General features: G+C 35.9%; 3 protein-coding genes across 3 annotated transcripts; 1 reads left to right on the forward strand and 2 right to left on the reverse strand.

Annotated features, from left to right (window-relative positions):
- Positions 1–259: 259 nt before the first annotated feature.
- LOC108949591 (77 kDa echinoderm microtubule-associated protein-like) lies at positions 260–5,720 on the reverse strand. Its single transcript, XM_026837020.1, has 12 exons — positions 5,704–5,720; positions 5,343–5,477; positions 4,607–4,793; positions 3,756–3,835; positions 3,273–3,555; positions 2,856–2,963; positions 2,652–2,792; positions 2,249–2,380; positions 1,830–1,993; positions 1,156–1,389; positions 730–844; positions 260–553 (listed from the first exon to the last, which is right to left on the reverse strand). The coding sequence occupies exons 1-12, from the start codon at positions 5,718–5,720 to the stop codon at positions 428–430; spliced, it is 1,722 nt and encodes a 573-aa protein (XP_026692821.1). The 3' UTR covers positions 260–427.
- Positions 5,349–7,391, reverse strand: LOC104265356. The gene is made up of 3 exons (XM_026840877.1): positions 7,262–7,391; positions 6,939–7,033; positions 5,349–6,775 (listed from the first exon to the last, which is right to left on the reverse strand). Exons 1-3 carry the CDS (start codon positions 7,327–7,329, stop codon positions 5,772–5,774), a joined length of 1,167 nt encoding a protein of 388 aa, XP_026696678.1. The 5' UTR covers positions 7,330–7,391; the 3' UTR covers positions 5,349–5,771.
- A 746-nt stretch (positions 7,392–8,137) lies between these two features.
- Positions 8,138–11,381, forward strand: LOC101242988 (gamma-aminobutyric acid receptor subunit rho-2-like). Its single transcript, XM_026837030.1, has 6 exons — positions 8,138–8,609; positions 8,829–8,959; positions 9,678–9,806; positions 10,318–10,385; positions 10,750–10,873; positions 11,275–11,381. Exons 1-6 carry the CDS (start codon positions 8,530–8,532, stop codon positions 11,379–11,381), a joined length of 639 nt encoding a protein of 212 aa, XP_026692831.1. The 5' UTR covers positions 8,138–8,529.
- The last annotated feature ends 389 nt before the right edge of the window (positions 11,382–11,770 follow it).

Here is an 11,770-nt window from a genome sequence, read left to right on the forward strand (position 1 = left end):
ATGAACTGAAAAGAAGAACGCGCAAGGCCAGACGAAACATAAGAAACTGAAGGAATGTAAATTGCAATTAACGTAGAAAGATGCGTGTCGGTATTCGCAACGACTGACTCAAGGAATTAAAAGACGCGCTGTAGTTTACACACATATATGGTAGGGCAATGAAAATGGGTCACCTTTTCATTCTGTTTTCCCTTCATATTTGGTAATAAACAAAAAAGTTCAAAGAATTATAAAACCGTTTCCTCACGACTCTCACATAGACCGTTGTTAATTGTTTAAAACACGATTAAGATATTCTGATCAATGTAATAAAGGTGTCCCATCTTACCCCACAAAACCACATATACATATATGCAGCCATACACATTGTATCTGTGTTATATTATGATCCCAACATAGCATTGTTTTTATTTCTGTGTTCTTATATTTATTCCAACTCCCACAGATGTAGTAACGGTATTTCTTGTGAACCGCCACCTAAAATGACGTATTGTGACGTCATACAAACCGATGTTATGTCACTGCTTGAGCATTTAAACTGCTTTAGCAACTCCTGTTAAATAAAAAAAAAACATTTTAACGTTCACGAATTTTAATATTTTATATCATACACCAGAATGTATAGTCTTTTAATCCCGTAAAACGTATTAATTCTATATGGTTGAGTTTTTTTGAGGACCTGGGATTTAGGCCAGATTTTGCCTATATTATGGTTTTTTACAAATTTACCTTTTTTCGAAATAGTTTTACAATGCCCCCGATTGCGCAGCGTGCACTGACGTCACCAAAGTTTGATTGACACGTAATACCAACGTCATCAGAGCAGTCGTTTGTTCTCCACGAGCTAAAATAAAGTATTTTGATTGCTAATTTTTCACAACGCTAATACAAAGCTTGTTTGTCCGACAAAGTGTCCTATCTTTCCACACTCTATACTGCATATGTATATTAGGGTGGGGAAAGGCGGGACACTTGTAGCACATAATATCCAGATCGTGTTTTAAACAATTAACAACGGTCTATGGGAGGCGTGAGGATACGGTTTTATAATTCTTTGAATTTTCTTGGTTTACTTCTAAATGAGACAAGAAAATAGAATGAAAAGTAGTCCCATCTTTTCCAACCCATTTTCCACCACATATGTATACCACTTACCCCAAAAGCAGTTGACCTGTCACTTTGTTTTTCTTCGTGACGTCATAAATCATGACGTCATGATCCTTAGATTGTACGCGAAGGAATTTGATGTCATTGGACCAATCCATCTGTACTATTGTACCGCTATGGAAAGGTACAGACGACTGGAGAACATAAGCACGACCGAGATCAAGTACCAAGAATATTTGAATCTTTCGATCATCAGTTGCTATGGCAACGTAAGGCGATCCCCTAATGGAAATAAAACACATATCGTAGGTTGGGGTAACATAGGGCACGTTTTTATTTTTTTATTTTTCTCGTCCTATTTAATTGGTATTAAACTAAGAAACATTCAAAGATTTATATGTGGTTCCTATAGGCCGTTGTCAATTGTTTTAAACACGATCAGAATACTTGGATATTATGTACTAAAGGCGCCCTATCTTCCCCAACTACTATAACAAAACTTGATTTAGTTTTTGTTTTAAAATACCACAAGGAAAATCAGATTACTTAAAACAGCGAAAGACAGGAAAGTGCAGCAAACTTGATTCTATCTTGGTGATGTCCCACAGCGCGGCACACGCTATGGGTCCCAGGGTTTAGGCCAGGATTGGCCTAAAATTCGCAGTAAAACTACGCCTAATGTAGCTTAGGTATAGCGTTTAGGATTTTGAAAATTAATTTACGTTTTATTTGGGTCATCGAACTTTACGCATGTTGCAGGAGCTGGTAAACTTCGACTGCAGACACGTTCCCCACTTTGAGATGATAAAACGATGAAGGATGAAGACTTACAACCCAATAGTACAATCTCGAAATCAAAATGTACGTCAAGGCATAATGTCTCTGACTGTAAAAACATAGAAAATTATGTTAGAATGAATGAAACTTATTCATCCTCGCGAGGTAGGGCAATGCCACTCGTTATAATATGGGTGCTCTGTTTTACACACCTCGTGCCCGGTTAAAAGTTACCACGTATGTAACTTTGTTGGTAATTATTTTGAATTTTTTATGTTTGGTAGTGTACAACTGGTAATTATTTAACTTTGCTAAGATGCCGTTCTATATTTTGATAATTTTGTCAATGTTTTCACTTTTTTACCTCAAGGGTTGTACACCATACTTTTTCTTTGCGCTTGAGGTCCCAACATGCGACCATTCCTGTTGAATCACAACTGCATACTTGGGTATATGAAGAAAGCATTACAACTCCGTTTACTCTGGATCTGTGACCCTGTTTATAAATATTCATTAGAGGCGGCAGTAATGCCCATGTATAGTGGAGTGAGATAAGATGGGAAATGTTTTTATTATATTTTCTCATCCAATTTAGCAGTAAACAAAGATTATTTACAAATTATTTAACCGTAACCCCACGAATTTAAAAAAAGGGTTGTAAATTGTTCAAAACACGATCTGGAAATAATGGTTTAGGTCGTAACGTTATGGTATCTTACACCACAGTACTATAGCATTCATTTAAAGTTTTAAACTGTATGTATTACCAATTGCGTAGTTGACCATGCACTTTGTAACGTGCCTTGCATCAGGTTGCAGTTTTCACTCAAACACAGCAGCACGTCATCACCACGTCGCGATGACGTCATTATGACGTCAAATTTTGAACTCCCTATTTTTCTTTTGCCCTGAATTTATAACAAAAAGCATATTATTTTTGAGGATTTTTTTAATAGTTTAATAATGCTTACTTTTGAGAATGAGTTTTCACTAAGAAGATCCCAGCTACAAACGTAACCGTCCTCATGCGCGCTTACCAAGCTCCCGTCTGCAAGATTCCACATACAGCGTATTCCAGCCTGAACAAATTTGTCATTATATATCACCACCGATATAGTAAATTGGGGTAAAATGGGACGTGTTTTTATCCTCTTTTCTTGTCCCATTTGGTATAAAAAAATCATTCAAAAAATTATAAACCGTATCCTCACGACTCCCGCAGATCATTGTTAATTGTTAAAAACACGTTCAGGTTACTCGGGTATTATGTCCTAAAAACGACCCGTCTTCCTCCATCACTCAATACTGTATCAACACATGTATAGTAGGGTGGGGTAAGATGGGACATGTTTTCGTTTTTCTTGTTTACATAGAACCATATCACTTACATCAGCATGAATCTGCCTTTTCATTGAGAAAACTCCATCATACGCTTTCCTCCAAAAAGTGACATCACCGTTAGAATCCCCCGTTATAACGTCACCATTGAAGGACACCTGTAAGCACGTGACCATGTCTGGGGAATCCCCGTCGAAAATTCCACTTTTGAGGCTCTTCCGCAAGTTTCCGTTGTCGTGAACTTGCCAAAAATGAAAATAATTTTTTCCAGCTGTTACCAACCACGTGTCTTCATCTATAAATGACGTAACGCTTACGTCACCATTTCCCAACCTGTACGAGAGAAATCAAAAGTTACTTCTGCAAAATAATTCCCCCTTGAAAAATAATTACTTGCACATTTATATACGTGGTAACTCGTATAAGCGAGCACGAGGTGTATGAAACAAAACACTGGTGTTATAACGACTGTGTTTAGCTGAATGACATCAAAACAAAAACCAATAGTAATTAAAACACAATAAGCCGTGTACCTATGCCTTGATAAAGCCGTCTCATTCCTCCAATGCCATAACGTTAGATGCTCCAGATCGACTGTCGCTAACCATTCGTTCTGTGGAAAAATCATTATACAGGGTTCAAGGCTCATCCAAGACAGTCATCTCCAACCCAGCAGGTTTTACTATGTCCAAATTATCAGTCATGCATAAAGACAACATTTTTTATAAAAAAAATCGGAAAAAATAATCACCCACAAAGTTACATACGTGGTAACTCTGCTTACACAAGATGTATAAAACAGAACACCCGTGTTATAACGATTGTCTTTCACCAGCCACGCGAGGGTAAATAAGTTATAATCCTAATAATTTTCCGTTCGATTTAATTTCGATAAAGCTGTTTGAAATGATACTGTAGTATTGGGAAAATAATCATCTCAATCCATCGGGTATACAATATATTGTATCCCAGCAGGTAAAACTGATATACAACAGCTGTTTGTTTATAATTTAAATCACCACCTATGTAGATCACGTTGGAATGAACAGATGACGTAAATAATGATCTCTATATGGTGCGTTCTATTGATTAACTTCGTGACCCATTAAACCTCACAAGTGCATTACATTGAGAGCACTTACACGAATCGGAAAAGCGTGAGGATAACGATAATTTAAATATAATACTGTGGGGGAAGATGGGACACCTTTAGCACGTAATATCCAAATATCCTGGTCGCGTTTTAAAAAATTAACAATAGTCTATAGGGGTAGTGACGAAGCGGTTTTATAATTCTTTGAATGTTTTTTGTTAACTATACAATGTGATGAGAAAGAAAAATTAAAAAGTGCCCATCTACCATCACCTTGCTATTTCAATTTACCGTTTTGGAAAATTCGACTTTTTTCACAGTTCCCCGCAGTAGACCATGACCAAATTGTGACGTCACAGCTAAATTATCCACACTCCATACTCGAACATGAGCGTCATGTGATGCAACGTCATTCATGACGTCATCGCCACTTTGCTGGCCAGAAGCCGCAAACAAATTGGAATTATGCAAAGTTAAACTGAAAGTATGGAAACAATTTAAAAAAAATAAAAATAAGAATCATGGTAAATGGTAAACAGACACGCAGTCTATAAAAATTGTCGTTGTTTCGCCACGTGGGGATAAACAAGTTTCCTTTTATTTTAAAATTAAATATGAGGCGCCGACAGTTATTATGTTTAATGTTTAGTATCGTGGGGTAGGATAAATATACAGTTAGAACAAAATATCAAATATTTCCTAATGGTGTTTTCAACAGTTAACAACTCAATTTTAGAGTCGTGGGAATACGGTTATGTTATTCTGTAAATATTTCTTGTTACTTTGAAACGGTAAAAAGTAAACGCGAACCATCCTACCCCAACCTACTTTACGAATTTTAACATCTAACTACAAAATCAATTAACAAAAAAAAACTAAAAAAATGATAATAATAAAGTAAAAAAATAAATCACCCAAAAATTTATCTTAATAAAATAACTTTATCGGTCATGACAGAAACGCAAGTTAATTTGGCTTCAGCTTCGTTGATGATTTGGCGCCTTTATAAATTATTTATACCACATACCATGTTATAGATTCGTTGTGGCCGGTGTAAAATCTCTGGCTTTGGCGTTGTATATTCAGCAACACGACTAAGCTACCACTGGTAAACATAAGTTCTTCGTTTGTATTTACAAACACATCTCGAGACAGTTGACCCCTGGAACGAAGTTGTGTTAGACGCAAAACTATTTAACACAAAAACATAATCTATTTAATATAGGTGAGAGTTCAAAGGCAGATTAAGAAAAAGTTTCACGTGCGAAATCCCTTTTAAAATATTTATTTTAGAAGAAAAAGTTCAGAAGGTATATAAATGATACAGGGTGAGGCCAGACGGGACACTTTTGGCACATAATATTAAATTATCCTGACCCTTGACCTACTCAATTGAGTAGACCATGTCTGGCCGTGTTTTAACCATTTATCTACGGTGTAAAGAGTCGTGCCAATTTTATAATTCTTTGAATGTTCTTCGTTTACTACCAAATGGGACGAGAGAGTGGAATAAAAGGGTGTCCCATCTTCCCCCATCCACTACCATAAAAGTAACCACTTGCCCAAAAATCCATTCTAATTTCATTCCGTTAACATCAGCTGGAGTCTGCTGGTGTTGCTGACTGCGCTGTTGTGATTTCGTCGCCACTTTTTCGGCCATAAAAGTTTCAAATTTTCCGTAGGTTGTAAAAAGCTCGCGAGTGCCTTTTATTTGGTCCCCGTTCTCGCTGAATAAATTGTAACTCGGGTCATGAGGTAATCCAAGAGATGAACAGATTTCTTGAAGTATGGTTGAAATATTTGAATCGGAGCAAATTTGGACTTTAACCTTGTCACCTCCGAGAACGATTAGAGCAGATCGTTTTTGTGGTAGCAGCTCTGGTGTTGGTGGGGTAGGTAAACTTTCATTGGACGGAAAAGAAATATTTCGAAACGTATCATCTCTTTCGTGTACTGCGTTATGCAATGATAAATTAGCCGTGTCTGTTATTGGCATATGTTTAAAATCAAGGTCAGAATCCGTGGGGTTATTCGCAGATAAGTCGCCGCTTTGCGAAATGTCTGCTGCACTGGCGGTGTCGATATCACCTGGTTTTGTTCCAGCAGGTGACGATTTAATGATATCAACCTTGTCATCGTAAAATGTCAACGGCTTGTCCAAACTGTACGAACCCTCTGTGCTCTGTTTTAATAAGAGAGAAATATCACTCGATCGTCTCCCTTTAGAATTCTGCTGGTTTTTCCAAACCGGTTTTCCTGTCGGGGAGAGTCGGCTGTCTGGTTTAAAAGCTCCCACAGACGCGACGTAAGTTTCACCCGTTGTTATTTGTTTGAATGCAGTGATGTTCATACCATCCAAAGTATATAACCTACGAAGTTGTACTGCCATGGAGAATTTACTCGTTACTTCTGCCATCAATGAACGCCAGGTCGCATTCGGCTGGACAACTAAAGTAATAGCTGAAAAAGATTGAGAAAAAGTGATAAAAATATAATTTTTTAATTTAGAAAAAAATGGTAAAAATATAGTTTTAAATAATAATTTTTCTATAGTGGAAATATGTTAAAAATATAGAAGCAATGACAAATGAAGGAAATTGGAAACTGTAGCCTATATACTAACCGTTTAAATGGGGCTGGTCGTTTAGGAGAACCCGAATTCGTTTTGAACTTTCTTTTTCTTCAGTAATACGAGGCTTGACATTGCTAATGCGTTTACTGGAAATACAAGGTTTTCTCTTGTGAAAAAAATGTTTGTAAAAATTGCACGGGCAACATTGTGTTAAAAACAAACTTAATTAAATTTCAGTTTAGAACCAATACCGATTTTGAAAGTCTCTCGAGAAAGAATGAATGAGGTTAAAAAATCGAAAATAGTCCATTAGCAGCACATTAACACATTAGGGCGTAAAGCTCAAATATTTCAAATGCATTAACAACACTTACCGAAGTAAAACCATTGGAACGCTTTGAAGACCCTTTGTCAGGTGACTGTAGCTCGGTTTGTTTGTCATAATCACTAATTCTCTGTCGCTGTAATTCAAATCTGAACTTAATATGTTACTGTTACCAGTGGAAACATACAGTTATGTTCTAGCAAAGAAAACTTAAGAAAAAAGAAAGGTATAGTTTAATTAAAAAATACGAGTATTCATCAGTATTAAAATAACATGTTGTCAAAACAATAGCGGAGTATGAAAGGTTTTATGTTGAATCTGCTTTGTTTCGACAAGAAACACATTGTCCTTTAGTTTCATTTGTAAGCAAAATTTGTAATAATAGAAGGCATTCTTAGATTTTTTTAAAATTAATAACGCTCTTTTTGAGTCGCTACAGTTATATTATTCTGTAAAAAGAATCTTGGTTTACTACTAAATGAGACAAGAACAAAGAATGAAATGTTGTCCCATCTTTCCCCACCCTACTATATATAATGTTTGTATGGTTAAACATTAAACTAGTTATTATTATGTTCTACGTATAAAACATACGTACGCATTTTAGAGTTGATCACGTTTTATTATGTTTTAGCACGGCCTACTAGAGATATCTATATAGTAGGCCGTGGTTTCAGTAATCAATATGTGGTTTTATAATGATGTAGGATTGTTTTGTGCTATATGCTTTGGTTTAACTGTATTTAATTAGTTTTAAAGGCCACCACAATTGACTAACGGGTGGCCTTTTTCTTTGACTTATTTCTTTCCGCTGTGAGAGAGACGGAAACAGCGAGAGAGGTGTAATTGTTTGTAAGAAAAAAGGCATTCCGACTGCAGAAAGGCATTGACTTGGGATTTAGGAATTAATCTGCTTAGAAACGCGAATGAGACGAAAGCTGTCGAAAGAAATAAGTCGAAAATAAAGAAAGAATCTACTATGAAAAACTACTTAGAATGTGATCAGAATTTTTATCAGTAATTACCAAAGATTGAAAAAGTAAAGAGATTAGCGAAGACAAGAAAACGATTTGTGGTCAAATTTGGTGTTTGTTGCTGATAGTATCTGACTTGCGTAAAGCAAAGGCGATTTAAATTAAGGTTCAGGAACAAAAAATACGACTGCCGAAAACTTATTTTATTAAACACAATTGCGAATTGACGACACTTTTGTTTTTAATTTTTCCATTATACTTTAAGACAGGACGAAATGTCATGCTGAAAGAAAAAAACAGGTTTCTCTTGGGTTATTAAAGTTTAGACTTATATGTAAAAAAGATGTCACCGCCTCGGAAAGTAACAGCAGATTTGTATCTTCACAATTTACACTGTAATGTGAAAAGCATTATATGTAACAGGTAACTTAAACGTTAATCAGCAACTACCATTAAAGTTACACTACTGCCCTGCATTATTGTCGATAAGCAGTACTTATGTATAGAAGAGCGATGCGAGTGCACTATTGGGCATTCGGCATGGTTTCGTGCATTTTAAATGAACTCAAGCCGCGCCTTTATTCTAAGTGGCTGTCATGCTTGTTTATGTACGAGGATGCTCATAATCGATTGGTTCAGCAGATTTCTACGACTCGTTGTCTTCTTGGTAATAACAGCAACTTTCGGGGCATGCAGTGAAACCGCCACTACAACAAGACACACGAAAACACGGGCACCAGACGAAAAACCTGACCAGGCGTTCTGGGGCGGAGGTCAGCTTTTGTTCTATTGTTTTACATGCGGCTTGTGGCAAAATTTATTTAATTTAATGAAACATTTAAAAAAATGTAAAAATATTTTTTAAAAGTTTGAAAAATACGGTATCTGTAGAGCAAGCTATATTCGCTGAAGCAAAGTCGATATTTCTAATGCTCATTATTTCCTAACTAACATAAACGTAAAAATCTAATCCAGCGCAAAATCACACACATGTATGGTATACTCAATAAATTGTTATTTTGTGTTTTTAAATTATAGGTCATGGAATATGGTATCTATGGGGTAAAATAGGATACCTTTAAAACATAATATTCCATTTTTCCTAATCTGGATTTTAACAATTAACAACGCTCTTTTACAGTCATGAGGATACGGTTATATAGTCCCATAAATCATATTTGTTTACTACCAAGTAAGATAGAAAAATAGACCAAAAACAAGTACCTTCTTACCCCAATCTATATATAGTAGCGTGAGGTAAGATGGGATGCTTTTTATTATATTTTTTAGTCCAATTTGGCAGTAAACAAAGAACATTCGAAGAAATACAATATCGTATCCTCACGCCTTTCACAGACCGTTGTTAATTGTTTAAAACACGGTCAAGATATTTGGATATTATGTGCTATAAATGTCCCGTCTTACCCTACAGTACTGTATAAAATATATTGTTTGTTTTTTAATGTTTTATCTTTTTAATTTTTATTTCAGTATTCACGCCCCCGCTGCCACAAGATAGTAGCCGCTCTAATGACAGACATGGAAGCGAAATAACAAAACAGATCGAGGAGATGTTTCGAGACCATAATTATGAGTTGAGCATTCGGCCCAGAAACCATGGTAAGCTCATATAATACTATAGGGGTAAGATGGGACACTTTTACAACATAATATACCACATAATAAGATCGTTTTAAACAGTTAACAACGATCTATGAGAGTCGTGAGGAAACCGTTTTATAATTCTTTAAATGTTTTTTTACTACCAAATGAGACGAGAAAATAAGTTGAAAAATGGTTTATCTCATCTCTCGCCCTTTATGGTAGCAAACAAAGAAAATTTACATAATCATATAACCGTGGACTAAAAGAGCGTTGTTTATTGGTAAAAACAGTATTAGGAATACGGGTTTAGGTGCCAACAGTGTTCCATCTTACCACACTGTAATATATATTGAACGCCCCGGTTTAATTAAAGTCAAGCGGTGGTGTTATTAATCCCGATCTGAAATGATTTGTTTGTAAAACCTCGAAACCGCACCTTGGCTGCTGCTGTGTCGGATCGATACATCTTAATCGGCAGTCGCCTAAATCTTTACACGGCTTTAGTGTACGGTTTTATTGGTTGTAGGAAAACCAATACGTGTTGGTCTGGCCCTGATGATCGAAAGCATTACTGACATTTCGGAAAAGAACATGGTGAACTTGAATGTCGTTTTTTGAAAGTTTGATTTGATGTTTGTAAGTGTCTTGGTGTATGTTTTCTGTTCTTTTTTTTGTTTTTTTTCGGCTGTTTTAGGTAGCTGTGAAAAATATGTCTTTTCTGTGCAGTTTTTTGTGTGTTTTTTCTGTTGTGTGTGTTTGTAAAAACACGTCTTTTCTGTGCAAATTGTGTTCACGCAAATAAACTGCGTGCTGCTGAAGAACTCTCCCCCACTAATAGACTCAAACCACACCCTAACGTACATTTTCTATAAACACGGAGGATTCTTTACATGATACTATTTGGTGCTACTTTAACATTTATTCTTACAAAATTTAAAAAAATCAAATTTTTAAACAGGACCTGACGTTTACGCTATGCATGCACGAGACCTGGACGGACACTCGGTTAAAATTTATCTCAAATTCTGACGACAACAGCATTGTGCTACCGAGTAGATTAATCAGCAAGCTATGGGTGCCAGGTAATTTGAATAAATGGATTTTACTTATTTAACCTCGCGTGGCCGGAAAACGACAGTCATTATATGCGAGTGTTTCATACACCTCGTGCCACCTTACGAGTTACCATGTATGTTTATTTAGGGGGGGATTTTTTTATGTGTTGCTAATAAAGTGTGCAACCCATCAGTGACCACTAGGTTAAAGCAATTTCCCTTTTGTTGCGTCAGCACAGTATATCCAATATTTCTAAAAAGTGTTTTGAAAAATTAACAACGTTCTTTCAGTGTCGTGCGGATGCTGTTATTTATTTGTTATGATGTTTTTTTTATTGACGACCAAATGGGGACAAGAAAATAGAATAAAAGCATGTTGCATCTTATAAGTGGTTACAGTAACCTACTTATATTCGTATATTTCGTAGATCTGTACATTGTCGGTTCAAAGAGCTCATTTATCCACAAAACTACGGTTGATAATCTTGTTTTGAGACTTTTTAACGACGGCAGCATTTTTTACAACGTACAGTGAGTTCACTACATGTGTGTCTATGTAGACCAGTAAATATTATATATAGTAGGGTGGGGGAATACAGGACACTTTAGCACATAACATCCAAATATCCTGATCGTGGTGTAAACAATTAACAATGGTTTAAAGGAGTCGTGAGGATATAGTTTCGTAATTTTTTAAATGTTTTTTTTTTTGTTTACAACCAAATGGAGACAAGAAAATAAATAAAAACGTCCCATTTTCCCCACCCTACTATATACCAAATCCCCCATGATCTAATGCACTCAAAAATCGGGTTTTCTTTGTTTCGCATGAAAGAATGTTAGGATACATGGCCTATATACATTATAATTGTAATTGCGCTCTATGATTCTATCCCAACTGAATACGCATTGGGATTCGAGTTC

This window comes from Ciona intestinalis, chromosome 1 (assembly GCF_000224145.3).
Source record: "Ciona intestinalis chromosome 1, KH, whole genome shotgun sequence".
Taxonomy (NCBI): domain Eukaryota; kingdom Metazoa; phylum Chordata; class Ascidiacea; order Phlebobranchia; family Cionidae; genus Ciona; species Ciona intestinalis.

Bases quoted from the DNA above. Each gene is read 5' to 3' on its own strand.
- LOC104265356 (XM_026840877.1), bottom strand. From the start codon at position 7,329: ATGACAAACAAACCGAGCTACAGTCACCTGACAAAGGGTCTTCAAAGC. The intron at 7,034-7,261 runs GTAAGTGTTGTT...TTGTATTTCCAG, and splicing joins GTTCCAATGGTTTTACTTCG to TAAACGCATTAGCAATGTCA. The intron at 6,776-6,938 runs GTTAGTATATAG...AATCTTTTTCAG, and splicing joins CGACCAGCCCCATTTAAACG to CTATTACTTTAGTTGTCCAG.
- LOC108949591 (XM_026837020.1), bottom strand. The intron at 2,964-3,272 runs GTAAGTGATATG...AAATTTGTTCAG, and splicing joins AAAGGCAGATTCATGCTGAT to GCTGGAATACGCTGTATGTG. The intron at 1,390-1,829 runs GTAAATTAATTT...TATTTCCATTAG, and splicing joins TTCGATGACCCAAATAAAAC to GGGATCGCCTTACGTTGCCA.
- LOC101242988 (XM_026837030.1), top strand. From the start codon at position 8,530: ATGTCACCGCCTCGGAAAGTAACAGCAGATTTGTATCTTCACAATTTA. The intron at 10,386-10,749 runs GTGAACTTGAAT...ATTTTTAAACAG, and splicing joins ACATTTCGGAAAAGAACATG to GACCTGACGTTTACGCTATG. The intron at 10,874-11,274 runs GTAATTTGAATA...TATATTTCGTAG, and splicing joins CAGCAAGCTATGGGTGCCAG to ATCTGTACATTGTCGGTTCA.